At 33.6% G+C, this 20685-nt stretch overlaps 1 protein-coding gene and 1 non-coding gene across 2 annotated transcripts; one reads left to right on the plus strand and one right to left on the minus strand.

Moving 5' to 3' along the window:
* Positions 1 to 694: 694 nt before the first annotated feature.
* On the minus strand, positions 695 to 766 carry TRNAH-GUG (transfer RNA histidin (anticodon GUG)). Its single transcript has one exon. It is a non-coding gene; the product is annotated as a tRNA-His (tRNA).
* A 4841-nt stretch (positions 767 to 5607) lies between these two features.
* On the plus strand, positions 5608 to 18076 carry LOC131800495 (uncharacterized). Its single transcript, XM_059121432.1, has 3 exons — positions 5608 to 5956; positions 6040 to 6192; positions 17904 to 18076. Exons 1-3 carry the CDS (start codon positions 5830 to 5832, stop codon positions 18023 to 18025), a joined length of 402 nt encoding a protein of 133 aa, XP_058977415.1. The 5' UTR covers positions 5608 to 5829; the 3' UTR covers positions 18026 to 18076.
* Positions 18077 to 20685: the final 2609 nt, after the last annotated feature.

Genomic DNA, 20685 nt, shown 5'->3' on the forward strand with positions numbered 1-20685 from the left:
ATAAAAAATGTCTCCCTCCGAAACCAAGTTATAACTGCTCTAAAGTCACATAAATTAATTTGTTACGGGAGCTCTACTAAATGTGCATGTAGTTTGTATGGTATCATATAGTCGGCCCCACCCGACTTTCGGCTTTTCCTGTCTAGACAAATCCAAACAGATTTGTGAAACATTATAGTTATGGTACAATTGAATCAAAGTAGCCTTATTTCATATAATAATATCCAGCTCTGCATTTTTCTGTAATTTACCCTTCAAATTTGACTTCATTGAAAGCAGGTTCCCATCTCTGATTTGTGTAGTTGTCATATGGGATCGATGGCCGACCTTATAAAGGCCATGTATAGGCCTATGAATAAACATTTTGGCAATGAGATGTTTTATTTTAATTTTGAAAAAAAAAAAAAACAGGCTAATGGCTGTATGACATTACCTTCTTTATTTTACAATTTTACAATTACAAATGACTCTACTAAATATCAAAACTTTAGTTAAATCATTACAAACTATTGTAATTCCTACAGTCTTAAGATTAAACACCTATAAGTGCCTATGACAAAATTATTATTGTTTTAATTGATAATTTTTGTTCATTATTGCCAAATCTATTAAAACCCTCGAAAATTTCATCATAACAATTAAAAATTTTAAATAATAAAAAAAACTTCACCCGTGACAATGTTCCTGCGAACATTGCCGTGACCAGGATTCGAACCTGGGTTACTACGGCCACAACGTAGGGTCCTAACCACTAGACGATCACGGCTATGTGAAGTGTTGTGTGCCGTGTGACAGCTTGCTGTTATCAAAATAAAACGACGAAAAAAAGAAAACAAAATAACAATGTGTGCGTGTGTGGACATACAAACATACATGAGTGTGTTACGAATTATTGATCAAGTTTAGCTGGCCATTAACAACAGCAAAAAAAATATATACCCACATACATAAATTATTTTCAAAGTGTATGAATTAAAAGAAAGCAGATTTGATTTGGTGTTGTGTAATATTATCAGAAAGCAAAGAGTTTTGAAGAATTAAAAAAAAGTATTTGAAACGGCATTTGGTGTTTGGCTGAAAAGAAAGATGAAGACAACCATGAAAAAAAAAAAAACTTAAAAACAACGTTTTTTTATACAAGTAAATGCAAAATTTGAGTGCCAAGAAATAGTAAAATCTATGATAGAAGAATACAGGAATACAAGAATACAAAAAAAGTATCTCAAATAATTTATAATTATCTCAAATAATTTATAATTTAGAAGATTTTCTCATACGTTCAGATGTTGGTATGATATGTGATTTTCAACAAATTTCACTATTTTAAATAATCTTTTGTTAAAAATTTAGAATTCCAAAAAAAAAATTGACAGCTTATTGTACCAGCATCTGTGTTGATGCGGCCACCTGTATAATTTTATCATGATAAAATCTAAATTCTAATTGGGGTTTGAGTTATTCAAAATCTGAAACGTTATATGACTATATCAAAATATGGACAAGCATTGAATCTAATCGGGACTAATTGTTACCTATTTGTACAACCAAATTGACCTGGGGGTTACTATGAGACCCATTTCGATATTTATTGACGATATCAATTATTCGTACCGACCATGGTAGAAGAATACAGGTAAATGCATCAACGAATATTGATATCTCCTAGTTTTTTAATTTTTTTAAAGTAGATTTTTATATGTTTTTTTTACTATGTTCTTACTAGTGCCATATTTTTTGTTAATTTAGAGAAAAAGTTCTTAACATTCAAAAAATGACATAAATTTTAATTTTTATATTCTAAAAGGTAATTGTTAACTCAAATCTTTTTAATAGAGAAAATACTACGAAAAATCTCAATGTGAAGCAAAGGCAGCTACATTTGGCTAAGGTCTCTAAGGTCTGGACAATTATTTTATACATAGTTTATCCATAAATAAAATTATATTTTTTCTTTCTCCAGATCACAAAGCGCCTCAAACAAAATTACAAAAGAATCGCGTTCATTTTATGGACACAGGCGGCATAATGCTTCAATATTTATTTTTAAACTAAAAAGTGCCCTTTATTTCTTCAACCAAAAGTCCACTTTAAAATTTTAGATTCGTTCCAACAGTTCATATTAGGTCCATTAAGTACTCAAAATCCCCAATTGGTTCGGTTTGATAAATATTTGATCAAAACTTTATACACAGTACTTTATTTCCATACTTTCAAAGTTTTATATATTTTTCGAAAAGATTCAGAACCTTTGAACATTTTCTTTAAAACATCCACATCCGTTTGGATATTTTTCCTAAAAAATCCATATCCTTTTGCAGCTTTTGGATATGTTCCTTAAAAATCCATAACCTTTTTGAGCTTTTTGGATATATTCCTAATAAATATCAGCACCTTTTTGAGCATCTTGAAATTTTCTTTAAAAATAATCTCTGTCTAAAAATGTTCTTTAAAAAAATGCAAGTCCTTTTAAAGCCTCTGGAAATTCTCTATGAAACATACGCGCCTCTTCAGTACTTTTAGAAATATTATTTAAAAAATCCATGTTTTTTGAATCCTCTGAAAATTTTCTTTATAAAATGCACTTCCTTTTAGAGCCTCCGGAAATTTTCCTTATAAAATGCACCTCCTTTTAAAGCATCTGAACATGTTGTTTCCTTTTAGAGGCTCTAGAAATTTTATTAGAAAAAGTCACGCTTTCTTTTAGAGCCTTTTGAAAATTGAACTTTAATATCCTTTGGAAATTTCATTCAAAAAATTCACGTCTATTTAGTGCTTCTGAGAATTTTCTTTAAAAAAATCCTCATCTTCTTAGAGCCTCTGGAAATTTTCTTTAAAACATTCACGTTTTTTCGTCTTTGTTTTTTTTTAAGTAAGTAAAATGTTTACATTTTACACCAAAAAGTTTCAAAATCTTTTATTTTGAAGTTTACCGAGGAGGATATTAGTAAAAGCATTGCACAATGAACCCTCCTCCGATTTTTCTGTCCAAAACTATTTCAACGTCTAAACCCTAGAAAAAACTGCGAGATATGACATTTCAGAATTTGAAATCCCTATCCCTTCACCCAATACCAAATTTAGTAATAGCATGTTTCCACTGGAAACCGAACAACGTTGTTCGCTCTCAGAATTAAGTACACGAATTAACCCGTTCATACGGCACGATTCGTAATTCATAGTAAAATAATTCCTTTTTTCAAAAATTTTGTTTCTTGATTTTAATGGGAATTTATACTAAAATACATTAAATTCCCACTAATATGAATAGAAGAAATTATTGTTTACCTCCCGAAGATTTATTATATCATTAATTTTACAATTTTCATTCACGATTTCAACTTTTTGTGTAAATGTTGACATTTTGAACACATTTTTGTGTTTTTCCATTTTTAAATTCTGCTGGAGAGACACTTGTCAAACATTTTTTCTGCCGATAGAAACATTTTGAAAATGTTGCCTCTTTTGTTTGCGTTTTCTGTGGAAATTTTAACTCATGGACAAAATGCGTACCTCGAATGAGAGAGAAAACAAAATTTACTTTCGTTTGAATGTACATACGCCATTTAACATTGTAGTTTTCATTCATAATTTTCAGTCTTCCCAAAAATTTTTAAAATTTCATCAAATTTTTCTATTTTTAATTTTTAAATGTCATAATTTATTTTTTCGATAAATGCTCTCATTTGTTAGGGATGGGACATATTTTTTCGTTGTTCTGAGAGTGATTTGATTTGAACAACGTACAAATATGAGTGTTCGCTCAGGAAATTTTGTGTGAAGAATTAGGTAGTTTTTTCATAGTTAAGGGTCAAACAACGAATAGAGAGCGAATCAAGTGCAGTGGAAACGCCACATAACATGTTTCTCCATCTCTCCATTCTACACACCAACACTGAACTAATATTAGCATAATTTAGTACTTTTCGAACAATTATAGTACGCATTTGCAAAACCACTACCAAATCTCAACACCAGATACCAATAGAGACCTCAATATCAAATTTTGGGATTCCAGCTCTATACATTCACTCAATTCCAAATTTAGTACTTTACGTACAAATTCGGGAAGCATATTTAAACCACCTTCAAATCTCAACCTCAGATAACAACAGTTATCCAAATATCAAGTATCAGAATTTTATCTTTATCGCATTAACCAAGACCAAATTTAGTAACATTTAGTACTTTTCGTACAATTATAATACACACTTTTAAAACCACCTCCAATATGTCAAGCCTACACATATACATAATTTCAATACAAAATTTCAACCTGAAAGCACTATCTGATCACCCAACACCTAATTGTACCAAATTTAGCACTATTTAGTAATTTTCGTACACATACATAATTTTGGTACAACTTCCGTACCTTAGCCACTGACACCAACAGTGACATCTATATCAAATTTTAGGATTTCAGCTCCACCCAATACAAAATGTAGTACTATGTAGTACTTTTCGTACAATTATAGTACACATTTCTGAAACCACCTCCATATGTCCAGGCTACATATGAACAGCGACCCTAATACAAAAATTTAAGATTTCAAGCACTATCTGTTCACCTAATAAAAAATTGTGCCAAATATAGTACTATTTATCACTTATCGCGTACTTGCAGAACGCATTTTCAAAATCACCTTTTATCACTAAACTATCAACATTGACCCCAATACAAATCTAACTTCATTCGTTCACCCTAAATCAAGCTGTTCCAAATTTAGTACCCTTTAGTACATTTCGCACACTTAGTACACATATCCGAAACCACCTTCATATATCAAACTTATTTTCCAGCCTTGATTCTCATACCAAATTTCAAGCATTTAGCTCTATTCTTTACAAGTTAGAACTTTTCGCAACCTATCCCGGACTCCATCAGTGACTCTCATTCAAAATTTTAGAATTCTAGCTCATTCCGTTTTTCCACAGACACAGCTTTCATTTTTAATTCAATTTAATACTTTTCGTATCCTTTAAGTAGGAATTTCCAAAAACCCAGTACGAATTTCCACGAACCCAATAGCCCTGCCTACACAAAAATTTGCAAAATTTCGAAATTCCAGCTTCATCCGTTCACCTAAAGCCAAACTGTTTTAAACTTAGTGCTTTTTAGTACACACTTCCAAAACCTCAAATTAACTTTCCAACCTTTGATTCTCATATCAAATTTCATGTGTTTAGCTCTATTCGTTCACATTATATCAAATTGTACCATTTTAGAAGTTTAGTACCATCTTAGAACTTTTCGTAGCCTCAAAGCTCGAATTTTCAAAAAAAAAAAACACACACACATCTATCCTACCTCTATCGGTGATTCTCATTACAAATTTGTGATTCTAGCTCATACCTTTTGTCTAATACAAAGTATTTAATTTTTCGTACATTCTACTTTTTGTCCTGTCCGTTTCGTCTGGGCACCGATTCTCAGTCAGTCAGTTATTTCACTACTCTTTTATATCATTACTATTCCTAAATTTTAAATTTCTTTCCCGACTGTGAAAATTCTCAATTTCTTAACAAATTCCTTCATTCAATTTCTACCGACCTAAAAATAGACATAAGCTATCGGCACACCCTGTATTTAAAATAAATCTTTATGATAACCTAAGTGGCCAATACACATGCACACACATCCGCCAAAGGATAGGTCATAACACATTTAGAATTTTATTCAAATTTCAGTCTGCTACGAACTTTTGAAACAAAAACATCACAAAACGAAAGAAAACTACAAAAAAGGATAATAAGAAAAATAAACAAAAAAAAATCAAAATAAGTTATATTTTTCTGCTGTTAATTTAAAAAGAAAATCCAAATTTTAATATGAGCGACGAGGATCAAGATTTTTTGGAAGTAAACCCCGACTCAACATGGCTAGAAAAGACCACAATTGGAGGATTTCGTGTTTGGCACATTATTGCCATATGTTTGGGAATAATAATGAGCATAAGTAATATGAGAGGATACCAAAACCAAAAATTAACGGTTATAGAATTTAAATTCTCTACAATTTGTTTTTTTTTTTCGTTGTAGTCATAATGGTGTGTTGTTGTGTACGCTTTCGAATACCCCGAACAAAACAAGAAATCGAAGCTGACTATCAAAGAAAACAGATCACAAAGAAATTTCGCGAAAAATTACAACAAATCAAAAATTCTGAAATGGATGATATGGATTTACAGAAAGGTAATAATATTAAGGAAAGGATATTGAATTATTTTTATAAAATAGTAATCCTTTTATATATAATGAACAGTTTGTAATGTTCGTATGTGTATAAGGATTAGTAAATATTGTAAATTGAAATTGTACATATGTATTTTTTTAAAAATTGTTTGCAAAAACTCCATATATATTTTTACACCTACATATCTCGTATCGTAAACTTTCTTGTAAATTTTTTAAGAACAAAAGTCATTTATGTTCGTTTGTTCGTTTTGTCGGTATTTATGTACCATTTATATACATACATGTGTACATATGAATATTTGTATAATGGTAACACCTTATATTTACTGTGAAGCCAGCCAAGCCCTTTTGCATGTTTTCCAACATTTTTTCTCTTCTCAAAATGCCACCAAGCCAATCGCAATGATAAATGTCCTTAAAGGTCAGTAACTTTTTCCACTGATTAAGTCAAAAGCCTTTAGCAAAAAGAGTTATCGTAAAAATTTACGAGCATACATTTTTCATTCATGGGTGTGAAGATAAATTGGAAAGTTAAATTGGATGTTAACAGACACAGTTACTTAACAGAGCTCTGTTAAGGACTTAACAGAGCTTTGTTAAAGACTGAGTAAAAAAGAAAATTTTGAATAATATAATTATTTGTTAATTATTATATAAAAATTTATTACTTCGGTAATAAAATAGCTTGAATACAAATTAGCACTTTCAGCCCATATATAGGTTATAGTCCAAAACCGTTTCAGAGACCCAAATTGGACCCATCCTTAATAATAATAAGGTCCTAACAGATTGAACCACTGTGCAAATCCTATAAAACCTGCGCGGATCAAACTAGGCTTAAATGAAAGGTCTCTCCGAGCACTTTCAGCCCATATATAGGTTATAGTCCAAAACCGTTTCAGAGACCCAAATTGGACCCATCCTTAATAATAATAAGGTCCTAACAGATTGAACCACTGTGCAAAGCCTATAAAACCTGCGCGGATCAAACTAGGCTTAAATGAAAGGTCTCTCCGAGCACTTTCAGCCTATATATAGGTTATAGTCCAAAACCGTTTCAGAGACCCAAATTGGACCCATCCTTAATAATAATAAGGTCCTAACAGATTGAACCACTGTGCAAAGCCTATAAAACCTGCGCGGATCAAACTAGGCTTAAATGAAAGGTCTCTCCGAGCACTTTCAGCCCATATATAGGTTATAGTCCAAAACCGTTTCAGAGACCCAAATTGGACCCATCCTTAATAATAATAAGGTCCTAACAGATTGAACCACTGTGCAAAGCCTATAAAACCTGCGCGGATCAAACTAGGCTTAAATGAAAGGTCTCTCCGAGCACTTTCAGCCCATATATAGGTTATAGTCCAAAACCGTTTCAGAGACCCAAATTGGACCCATCCTTAATAATAATAAGGTCCTAACAGATTGAACCACTGTGCAAATCCTATAAAACCTGCGCGGATCAAACTAGGCTTAAATGAAAGGTCTCTCCGAGCACTTTCAGCCCATATATAGGTTATAGTCCAAAACCGTTTCAGAGACCCAAATTGGACCCATCCTTAATAATAATAAGGTCCTAACAGATTGAACCACTGTGCAAAGCCTATAAAACCTGCGCGGATCAAACTAGGCTTAAATGAAAGGTCTCTCCGAGCACTTTCAGCCTATATATAGGTTATAGTCCAAAACCGTTTCAGAGACCCAAATTGGACCCATCCTTAATAATAATAAGGTCCTAACAGATTGAACCCCTGTGCAAAGCCTATAAAACCTGCGCGGATCAAACTAGGCTTAAATGAAAGGTCTCTCCGAGCACTTTCAGCCCATATATAGGTTATAGTCCAAAACCGTTTCAGAGACCCAAATTGGACCCATCCTTAATAATAATAAGGTCCTAACAGATTGAACCACTGTGCAAAGCCTATAAAACCTGCGCGGATCAAACTAGGCTTAAATGAAAGGTCTCTCCGAGCACTTTCAGCCCATATATAGGTTATAGCCCAAAACCGTTTCAGAGACCCAAATTGGACCCATCCTTAATAATACTAAGGTCCTAACAGATTGAACCACTGTGCAAAGCCTATAAAACCTGCGCGGATCAAACTAGGCTTAAATGAAAGGTCTCTCCGAGCACTTTCAGCCCATATATAGGTTATAGTCCAAAACCGTTTCAGAGACCCAAATTGGACCCATCCTTAATAATAATAAGGTCCTAACAGATTGAACCACTGTGCAAAGCCTATAAAACCTGCGCGGATCAAACTAGGCTTAAATGAAAGGTCTCTCCGAGCACTTTCAGCCTATATATAGGTTATAGTCCAAAACCGTTTCAGAGACCCAAATTGGACCCATCCTTAATAATAATAAGGTCCTAACAGATTGAACCACTGTGCAAAGCCTATAAAACCTGCGCGGATCAAACTAGGCTTAAATGAAAGGTCTCTCCGAGCACTTTCAGCCCATATATAGGTTATAGTCCAAAACCGTTTCAGAGACCCAAATTGGACCCATCCTTAATAATAATAAGGTCCTAACAGATTGAACCACTGTGCAAAGCCTATAAAACCTGCGCGGATCAAACTAGGCTTAAATGAAAGGTCTCTCCGAGCACTTTCAGCCCATATATAGGTTATAGTCCAAAACCGTTAAGGATGGGTCCAATTTGGGTCTCTGAAACGGTTTTGGACTATAACCTATATATAGGCTGAAAGTGCTCGGAGAGACCTTTCATTTAAGCCTAGTTTGATCCGCGCAGGTTTTATAGGCTTTGCACAGTGGTTCAATCTGTTAGGACCTTATTATTATTAAGGATGGGTCCAATTTGGGTCTCTGAAACGGTTTTGGACTATAACCTATATATAGGCTGAAAGTGCTCGGAGAGACCTTTCATTTAAGCCTAGTTTGATCCGCGCAGGTTTTATAGGCTTTGCACAGTGGTTCAATCTGTTAGGACCTTATTATTATTAAGGATGGGTCCAATTTGGGTCTCTGAAACGGTTTTGGACTATAACCTATATATGGGCTGAAAGTGCTCGGAGAGACCTTTCATTGAAGCCTAGTTTGATCCGCGCAGGTTTTATAGGCTTTGCACAGTGGTTCAATCTGTTAGGACCTTATTATTATTAAGGATGGGTCCAATTTGGGTCTCTGAAACGGTTTTGGACTATAACCTATATATGGGCTGAAAGTGCTCGGAGAGACCTTTCATTTAAGCCTAGTTTGATCCGCGCAGGTTTTATAGGCTTTGCACAGTGGTTCAATCTGTTAGGACCTTATTATTATTAAGGATGGGTCCAATTTGGGTCTCTGAAACGGTTTTGGACTATAACCTATATATAGGCTGAAAGTGCTCGGAGAGACCTTTCATTTAAGCCTAGTTTGATCCGCGCAGGTTTTATAGGCTTTGCACAGTGGTTCAATCTGTTAGGACCTTATTATTATTAAGGATGGGTCCAATTTGGGTCTCTGAAACGGTTTTGGACTATAACCTATATATAGGCTGAAAGTGCTCGGAGAGACCTTTCATTTAAGCCTAGTTTGATCCGCGCAGGTTTTATAGGCTTTGCACAGTGGTTCAATCTGTTAGGACCTTATTATTATTAAGGATGGGTCCAATTTGGGTCTCTGAAACGGTTTTGGACTATAACCTATATATGGGCTGAAAGTGCTCGGAGAGACCTTTCATTTAAGCCTAGTTTGATCCGCGCAGGTTTTATAGGCTTTGCACAGTGGTTCAATCTGTTAGGACCTTATTATTATTAAGGATGGGTCCAATTTGGGTCTCTGAAACGGTTTTGGACTATAACCTATATATGGGCTGAAAGTGCTCGGAGAGACCTTTCATTGAAGCCTAGTTTGATCCGCGCAGGTTTTATAGGCTTTGCACAGTGGTTCAATCTGTTAGGACCTTATTATTATTAAGGATGGGTCCAATTTGGGTCTCTGAAACGGTTTTGGACTATAACCTATATATGGGCTGAAAGTGCTCGGAGAGACCTTTCATTTAAGCCTAGTTTGATCCGCGCAGGTTTTATAGGCTTTGCACAGTGGTTCAATCTGTTAGGACCTTATTATTATTAAGGATGGGTCCAATTTGGGTCTCTGAAACGGTTTTGGACTATAACCTATATATGGGCTGAAAGTGCTCGGAGAGACCTTTCATTTAAGCCTAGTTTGATCCGCGCAGGTTTTATAGGCTTTGCACAGTGGTTCAATCTGTTAGGACCTTATTATTATTAAGGATGGGTCCAATTTGGGTCTCTGAAACGGTTTTGGACTATAACCTATATATAGGCTGAAAGTGCTCGGAGAGACCTTTCATTTAAGCCTAGTTTGATCCGCGCAGGTTTTATAGGCTTTGCACAGTGGTTCAATCTGTTAGGACCTTATTATTATTAAGGATGGGTCCAATTTGGGTCTCTGAAACGGTTTTGGACTATAACCTATATATGGGCTGAAAGTGCTCGGAGAGACCTTTCATTTAAGCCTAGTTTGATCCGCGCAGGTTTTATAGGATTTGCACAGTGGTTCAATCTGTTAGGACCTTATTATTATTAAGGATGGGTCCAATTTGGGTCTCTGAAACGGTTTTGGACTATAACCTATATATGGGCTGAAAGTGCTCGGAGAGACCTTTCATTTAAGCCTAGTTTGATCCGCGCAGGTTTTATAGGCTTTGCACAGTGGTTCAATCTGTTAGGACCTTATTATTATTAAGGATGGGTCCAATTTGGGTCTCTGAAACGGTTTTGGACTATAACCTATATATGGGCTGAAAGTGCTCGGAGAGACCTTTCATTTAAGCCTAGTTTGATCCGCGCAGGTTTTATAGGCTTTGCACAGTGGTTCAATCTGTTAGGACCTTATTATTATTAAGGATGGGTCCAATTTGGGTCTCTGAAACGGTTTTGGACTATAACCTATATATGGGCTGAAAGTGCTCGGAGAGACCTTTCATTTAAGCCTAGTTTGATCCGCGCAGGTTTTATAGGCTTTGCACAGTGGTTCAATCTGTTAGGACCTTATTATTATTAAGGATGGGTCCAATTTGGGTCTCTGAAACGGTTTTGGACTATAACCTATATATAGGCTGAAAGTGCTCGGAGAGACCTTTCATTTAAGCCTAGTTTGATCCGCGCAGGTTTTATAGGCTTTGCACAGTGGTTCAATCTGTTAGGACCTTATTATTATTAAGGATGGGTCCAATTTGGGTCTCTGAAACGGTTTTGGACTATAACCTATATATGGGCTGAAAGTGCTCGGAGAGACCTTTCATTTAAGCCTAGTTTGATCCGCGCAGGTTTTATAGGATTTGCACAGTGGTTCAATCTGTTAGGACCTTATTATTATTAAGGATGGGTCCAATTTGGGTCTCTGAAACGGTTTTGGACTATAACCTATATATGGGCTGAAAGTGCTCGGAGAGACCTTTCATTTAAGCCTAGTTTGATCCGCGCAGGTTTTATAGGCTTTGCACAGTGGTTCAATCTGTTAGGACCTTATTATTATTAAGGATGGGTCCAATTTGGGTCTCTGAAACGGTTTTGGACTATAACCTATATATGGGCTGAAAGTGCTCGGAGAGACCTTTCATTTAAGCCTAGTTTGATCCGCGCAGGTTTTATAGGCTTTGCACAGTGGTTCAATCTGTTAGGACCTTATTATTATTAAGGATGGGTCCAATTTGGGTCTCTGAAACGGTTTTGGACTATAACCTATATATGGGCTGAAAGTGCTAATTTGTATTCAAGCTATTTTATTACCGAAGTAATAAATTTTTATATAATAATTAACAAATAATTATATTTTTCAAAATTTTCTTTTTTACTCAGTCTTTAACAAAGCTCTGTTAAGTCCTTAACAGAGCTCTGTTAAGTAACTGTGTCTGTTAAAATCCAATTTAACTTTCCAATTTATCTTCACACCCATTTTTCATTCTACAAAATGTGAGAGAGGGTCATTTTGTAGTGTCTTGGTTCAAATAGCTATCCGAGAAGTTCTTAGAATAGAAAAATGTTCATTTTTCTCTTTTCTAAAAGTGGGTAAATATTAGTTTAGAAATTGTTATTATTATTTAAATATAAAAACCCGTTCCAAACTAATATTTGCCCACTTTTAGAAAAGGGGCAAATAATAATAAAAACAGAATATTCAAAAAGTTCGAAAAATCTGAAAAAAAACTTTATATTTAAATTATTATATTTTTTTGAATTCTTAAAAGTCTTAAAACAAATCAAATTTATCAATATCAATATTTTTTACCATACTTTCCTAAACTTATTTCTATTTTAAAGTCTAAGAGTTATATGATTTTTTTACTATTAAGACGCTCTTTAAAAAAGCCACGACATTAGAATATGAAATTTTTGTGTAAAAATGCACTGAAATATTCCATATTTTACACATATTTTCGATATAAACTCCTATGAGACCCATAAAATTCCTGCAAAAAAAAACGCAATCCATAATATTTGTCTTTTAGGAAATTACAAAAAATCACTCGAAGAAAATCTTAAAAACTCAACAAATTCTTTAAACAGTCAAAAAATGCCCAATAATTCCCACAAAAAATATATATAAACTACTCAATATAAAGCCGGAACAGATCTTCAAAATTGATTAAAAATGCAACTTAAAAAGTATCAGTCGGTATTGCCGACAGATGTTTACCTTAAGCCTATGTCCGTTTATTAAAATATATTTTGACTTCCGTTATGATTATTCAAACTGTTGAGCTTTTTTGGATGAGGTAGGCCAATATTGTCCATTTCATATTTGATATAAGTGTGATATAAATATTAGGACTATATCGACTACTTCATTCACTTTATATGAAATATGCCATAATTTTTGGAAAATGTAGGTAAAACAGTTAAAACTGATAAAAATATTGGGATATGCAATGTATTCTACTTCATCTAATATTGATATAAATATTGGGATCTGAAATATTAAACAAATTTATTTCATTTATTTTCAATATATGTCGTTAACCTTTGTGGGAAACGTACCTGGTTGAGAGAAATTTTTAGATGTACCAAGTTTGGAGTGGACCGATATATATCATCTTTACACAAAATCTCGCTTTTGTAAAACCATTAGTATATGTAAATTTTAAAGAGAATCGGAAGCTTATTTCGCATTTTATGACCGTTTTGTTATTCCAAGATTTTACCACTTTGGGGGGGAGGTATTAGAAGGAGTGGTCCGATATATTCCACCTTTACAGCAGACTTTGTGTTAGTAGAAATATTGATATGTGTGAAATTTGAGGAAAATCGGATGTTCATTTCGCAATTTATGAGCGTTTTGGTTATTTAAAAATTTTGATCCAGAAGGAGTGGTCCGATATATTCCATCTTCACACCAGATCTTGTGTTAATAGAAATATTTGGATGTGCCGGGTTAGAACCGTTTGCTCATTCCGCGTTTTATGATCGTTTTGTATATTCAAAATGTTGACCATTTGTGGTGTAGGTAACAGAAGGAGTGGTCCGATATATAACATATTCATACCAGACCTTTTGTTATAAGAAACATTGGGATTTGCCAAATTTTTACACTGAATCGGACATGCGTTTCACATCTTATAATAGTAATAATTATTCAAAATTTTTACCCCTTTTGTGGGGGAGGTACTTTATGAAGTGGACCAATAATGCAATTTTCACACCTGACCTATCAATGATACTAATATTTGGATTTGCAAAGTTGAAGCAAAATCGGATGATCCTTGCTTGTTATATGTTGGCCCAAATCTTTTGTGATTCAAAGAGAAACCTGGAAGAATGATATGATACCCAAATCTATGATGAAAAAGCTCTATTTGATCCATACAAATATTTTTTACGATATAAATTCCTAAGGATCCAAAAAAATATTCTTTCAAACATCGGTGAAAACAAAAACCCTATTCATAAACCATATCTACGATAAACAAGTATAAAAGCAGTTAAGTTCGGCCGGACCAAACTTCCACCATATGGAAGAAACTTGAAAATTTAAAAAAAAATGCGTCAAAAAATACCGCTCAAATGATAACCGTTATCTGGGAGCTATACGAAGACGTGGTCCTGTATAAGTAATTTTTGTCATAGGCTGTAGTAACGGTTCCGAACTTCTAATACGAAATTTGAAACAATTCCGGTGTATAATGTCGCAATAATCATGAAAATAGCGAATATATTGGGGTACCGTTATACTAAAACGTAAATATATATAGAGAATCCCCTGCTAGGGGTAAAGTACTCAGAAGGAACACCTTGTATGGATTTTAAGACAATTCCATACAAAAATTTGGATGAAATCATCAAAATACCGAATATCGAGTGTACCGATATATGGATGCTATAGGATATCTTGGACTTATATAGACAATTCTTTTCTAGGAAATAAAATAAAATGCTCACCAGGAACTCCTTGTGTGGATTTTCAGACAATTCCGTTAAAAATATTGCTAAAATCATCAAAATACCGAATATAGGGAGAAATCTACGACAATAAAAAAAATCTATGTTATTTGAATTAAAGAGATCCTGTAATTTAAAAAAATCAACTTATTTCTTTTTTAAAATTAAGGAGGTCTAAAAAAAATCCACATTAATTGGCCTTAGAGGGATCATTTTTTTTTCTTTTTTGGTCCACGATATTTAACCTTATGGTATTTAGTATATACACTGGTGGCCAAAACTAAAGCAACTGAAATTACAAGGAGAATAAATGCCCTGTAACTTTTTGTAAAATTAAGAAAATGAGAAAGGTTTTCTAGTTCTAAATTATGCACTTTATTCACTTTTTAAAAACTTAAAACAAAAAATCAAAATTAATTTTTATATAAAAAATAATGTATGGTAAAGTCAATTAAACCGATTTGGTGTGGACAAAACTAAAGCAACTCTGTTGTACATTCATATGATCGCTGCAATCTCTGTTTTTTTACTGTTATATTTATCGCTTTTGGCTTCCTTCAACAATTTTGCTTGTCATGGATCATTTTTAAGAAGTTTTTTTACAACGACACGTGTTTGTTTCCGTTTTTTAAGTACTGCCCAAAAAAGTTAAAAAATGGCTAGATGCAAATACAGTACTTTAATAAAACAGCAAATTATCAGTGACTATGAAAACAAGCTATCGCAAAAAATTATATCCGAGAAATATTTCATAAATATTTCTGTGATTTCTCGTATACTAAGTCGGTTTTATGATACTGGATCAGTAGTAACTGTCTATAACTGATGAAGGCCGTGAAAAACCTGAGCACGTACTGATCAACAAACTTAAGAGTTCAACTGAATTGGTGAGAGAGCTATCATTGAATATAAGCTCGAGATCAGTGCGTAGAAGAGTAGTGGCAGCTTGTCTGCATGCCCGTAAGCCATCAAAAAAGCCATTTATATCTTAAAAAATCGGGAAGCCAGAATGGCTTTCGGAAACGATAATATTAATTGGAATCCAGCTCAATGGAAAAACGTTTTATTCTGGGATGAGTCTACGTTTAATATTAAAGGCTCATATATGAAAAATTTTACGGTGAGAAGACCAAAAAAATTAAAGACTCAAGCCTCAGTGTTGCAAGGGTACAGTGAAGCATGAGGGAGGGTTAAAAATGGTGTGGCGCTGTTTTTCTTTCTATGGACTTGGGCCTATCCATGAAATAAAGGAAGTTATGGATCGGTTTGTTTACAAAAATGTGTTGAACATCAAGGTTGTTCCCTTCCGCTGAAGAAAATATTCGGCTTATTTGGGTGTTTCAGCGTGACAATGATCCCAAACATGCATCAAAACTTCTCAAAGATTGGTTGCGGGAGTCAAAAATCGTTGTTTTGTCATGGACGGCACAATCATCTGACCTAAACCCCATAGAAAACCTTTGGAGTATCGTAGACAGGAAGATCAAGCGAGATTCGGAAAAAAATAAGCACAACATTTTTCAAAGAATTCAGGGTGCCTGGAAAAGCATACCCAGGGATCAAATTGAACGTGTTATAGATTCAATGCCTCGTAGGCGTGCAGCTGCTATCGACTACTAGCCAAAATTTAATTATTTTAAAATAAAAAATCAAAAAGTTGCTTTAGTTTTGACCAAGCAAAAATTGGGTCATTTTAATTTTCCGTATATTATTATTCATTCAATATTATTTTTGTATTCTTATTTTTAGTCTTTTAAAAGTGAATTGAACACCTCATTTAAAACTGGAAAAATAGTTACGATTTGTTTATTTTTGTAAAAGTTACAGTGCATTTATTGTCTTTGCGATTTTAGTTGCTTTAGTTTTGGCCACCAGTGTATATTTATATTAGGCCTTAGGATATCTTCTAGAAACACCACACGACTAATTAAAGTCGTAAAGAATCACTAAGCAAATCGGACCACAAAAAAAAACGGTAAAAAATCGACATTGAGGTCCTATACGATTTTTTTGAATTAATAAAATAGATTTTTAATGTTAAGAGTAATTACAATTTGTATGCGGTTCTCATTTTCGAGTTTCATATCGGGTAAAACGTATTACTTTAAATTTCAAATCTTTAAAAATGATTTATTCTCAAATGAAATTAAAATAATTTACTTTACAGTTTGTCATTTCTACAATGATATGCCATTGCTTCACGATAGTCTTGCTTATAGACATAATGCCCATATGGCATGGAATTCATCTGACGAAATCCAACAACAACACCAATACCAAATGAAAAAATCCACGCATGTTGTCGTACTCGCCCAACAAACAACAAAAATAGTTTTACTCCATCATTTTCTCGATGAAATGGGCATAGGTGGTCATCATGTTGTCCATCCCGCTGTTCGAAAAGCCCCACCATCGTCACTTTATGTTCCACCACCTGTAGCCATACACAAGAATTACCAAAGCAATAATCGAAATCATCACGAGATCAATTCGAATAGTTGTCATAACTATGGTTGTAATCTGTAAAAAAAAATCCAAAAAAACATAAGTAGTTCCATTCCATTTGCTTTGCGATTCTTGCAAAGCATTGTGGGATTTTGGAAATCCGTTCGAAATTTGTGTGTGGAAAATGAAACTAGCTGTTGCTAATATGAATATCGGCATCTTAGACAAACAGAACGAAAATCGATAAGCAATATTAAACGTTGTTATTTGTATCGTAATATATAATAATATGTTAAATTTCCCCAAATTCTACATCATTTTTATATGCATAATTGTTTTATATTCAAAATTTAACGCCATGTTAAGTCCCTATGACCCAAGCCATTTTTTTCATAAACCAATTTTATATTACAAATGTAAATATTTTTTATTAAGCACTTTTCTTTCTCAACTTTTACCTCTTTGTCTTTCTTCCCTTTAATTTCATTATTCTCCTCCTTTTTTGTGTATCCCATTTTTTCATTAACCTTATGCATACATATATACACCAAATTCAATCTTCCCATCTTTTCAACTTAAAACCCCCCAAAAACAACCTATTCACAGCACTTGCTTACATAAAATTGGAAGAATATGATGAACCATAAATAAAATTATAGAATTTCCACAAAACGGTGTTCATTTTAAGGTAAGCTATTGATATTTTACGGTAGTTAAACCATGCACGCAATAACGTAGTTAGAATATAATCATAAATATTAAAATAAAAAATCGTTAAATTAACTAAATTTTAACTATTATTACTTCCAGATTAATAACGGCCATATGTTTGATTTTTTCATTGTTTCTTTACAGCCATTGAATATATACTCTCCAATTATCTCATAAAGCAATGTAATAGTGTTGAGAGCCTGGACAAGGATCCAAATAAACTTAAAAATAATCACATAAGTGTAATTGATAATATAAAAGTATAATTAGAACCAAAAACCATTTTCGTAAATTTTATTATGTATTTGCAAAATGAAGAAAAAAGAAAGTATTAATAAATATAATTTAAAATAATTATGAGAAGTATTTTACTTACCTTATCTGTGTGTGGAAATATCCGTTTTTTGAGTTTCTTGAAATATTTAATCAAAGCTCCATAAATTTTGAAAACTTCACGATATAAAATGCCCAACGCCTAAAAGGTTCCAATAAAATATCTTTTAAAAATCCACAATTTTAAATGCAAAAAATAAATAAAAAATAAAAATAAAAAATCTTTAACATACTCTAGATATGTAAATCCTAGGCCAAAATTCTTGCATTCAATCCGGAAAAATCTCGATTGAAATGATCTTCTGCACACTTATTTTAGATTGAAAAAAAAAATTGCTAAAAACAACTTGCTTTCAACTCAAACATCCAACATTTAGTCGTTTCTACTAAAATTTTCAATGAAATCGAGCTAAAATGTCATATCGACACGTCGAAATAAACTTTTTTGATATCGAACGAGAGAATTTGGTCCTTGAAGGGGTTTATAAAAATATTTAAAATATTCACAAAATAAAGGGTACATAATAAATCCCGTAACATTTTCGAATTATTTTAAATATTTAAAGATATCCACAAAAACTCTTCAAAAAATCCACAATATTGTACCCAGTGAGGTCCATGACGACTCTTAAAAAAATCACGAAATGAGTTTAAACTGCTCACAGGTTTTGGAAACGCTACCAATGCATCCAGAACTAGTAAGGAAAGTCTAAAAGTAGGTGGGTCCGACTTTATGATACCCTACACCGCTTTGCATATTTAGTAGAGCTTTATATAAAATATAAAAAAATATAAAATACAGGGTGAGATGAAAAAAACTGCAAACTGTCATGACTGCTGTCATTTCTAAGACAGCTGTTAAAATTATTCCAGTGACAGTTTATTATATTGTTTACAAGCGTACAAAATCATTTTGGTGAGAATTTTCCAGAAAAAAAGTTATTCGTGATGGAATACAAGCGTGATTTCTTTATATTTGGCTGGAAAACCACAAGTGGCTATAGTTAGAGCACTCCAGCATATAAATGTGAATAAATCTTTTGTGTCTCTTACAGCAGAATTGGTTCGAAAATTAAAGAAGCGACTTGATCGAAACCCGTCAAGAGGTCAGCTGAATATGTGCACCTTTGGTTGGCCTCAATAACAGCCGATGTTCGCACTCCGCTCGTATTAATCGACCGTGGCATCAGAATAGATGCCGAATATTATCGCGAACATATTCTGGAGGGTGTGTTAAAGCCTTGGCACGCAAGTATTTAGGCCGCAGACCTTGGAAATGCCAACAGACTCAGCACGCGCCACCGAAGAATGGATCCAAATGTTCGCTTCATTTCCAGCGCACAATGGCCACCGAAATCTCCGGATACCAATCCGTTGGACTATTGTGTCTGGAGTATTTTTGAAAGCAAGGTTGGCACTAAAAAATACTCAAGTGTCGGTCACCTCAAACAAGCACTTCGCCGGGAATGGGCTAAAGTACCGCAGAGCAACATTCGGGCAGCGTGTGACGGTTTTATCTAAAATCTAAACTTTTCCTAAAATTTGAAGCTATTTCAATAAAATTTCATTCAATAAAATTTAAAAAAAAAATGTAAAAAATTATTGTTTTTTTTTTTCATTTTTAACAAATCGGATGAAAAATATGTATGGTTGCTATAGCTATATCTGAAGCGGTTTCCACCAAATTTGACATACTTGTTTCTAAGGTCAATTTGCTAGTAAGTGCCAAATTTCATCCCATTTGGCCAAATATTACACGTAAAAGGCAAATCGCGCGAAGACATATATGGGAGCCATGTCCTAATCTAAACCGAACTCGATAAAAATTGGGAAAGGCATTTCTGTGCTGTATTTGATATATTTCCTCAAATATCGTCGTAACAGAGTGCATATTACGGCTGCGGAGTACAAACATATCAAATCGGATGAACAATGTTTATGGGAGCTATAGCTATATCTGAATTGATTTCTACCAAATTCGGCATACTTATTTCCATGCATAATTTGGTCGTATATCCACAATTTCATACAATTTGGCCTAATATAGAACGTTTGGTGCACAATAAAAGGCAAATCGGTCGAAGATATATATGGGAGCTATATCTAAATTTTTACCAATTATCTTCAATTTCAATAGGTTTCGTCCTTGGGTCAAACAAACGACTTGTGTAAAATTTCATCAGCTCTATCTAAATGTTGACCGATTATCTCCTATTTCAATAGAGTTCGTCCTTGGGTCAAACAAATGACTTGTGTAAAATTTCATCAGGATTAGGCAATAAATGCAATCTATACTTTGTTTACAAAAATACATGGACTGACGAAAGGACGGACATGAATAAATCGAATCAGAATGTGATTCTATGCAGATTATCAAAAGGAACTATGGGTCTATATCGTTTCCTTTTGCCTTTTACAAACAAATGCACAAAAACATAATACCCTGACTACCTTGTAGGATATAAAAGGTAACAGTTTAGTGCGGTTTATAGACCAGACTTCTTCAAAAATGCTGCGAATCGTAACACAACTGTGAAAGGTGAGCCTTAGATAATATTTTACATAATGTAAGATCAATTAAAATCTTAAAGAA

The sequence above is a fragment of the Musca domestica genome, unplaced genomic scaffold (assembly GCF_030504385.1).
Source record: "Musca domestica strain aabys unplaced genomic scaffold, Musca_domestica.polishedcontigs.V.1.1 190, whole genome shotgun sequence".
Classification (NCBI taxonomy): domain Eukaryota; kingdom Metazoa; phylum Arthropoda; class Insecta; order Diptera; family Muscidae; genus Musca; species Musca domestica.

Bases quoted from the DNA above. Each gene is read 5' to 3' on its own strand.
- LOC131800495 (XM_059121432.1), top strand. From the start codon at position 5,830: ATGAGCGACGAGGATCAAGATTTTTTGGAAGTAAACCCCGACTCAACA. The intron at 5,957-6,039 runs GTAATATGAGAG...TTTTCGTTGTAG, and splicing joins GGGAATAATAATGAGCATAA to TCATAATGGTGTGTTGTTGT. The intron at 6,193-17,903 runs GTAATAATATTA...GTTTCTTTACAG, and splicing joins TGATATGGATTTACAGAAAG to CCATTGAATATATACTCTCC.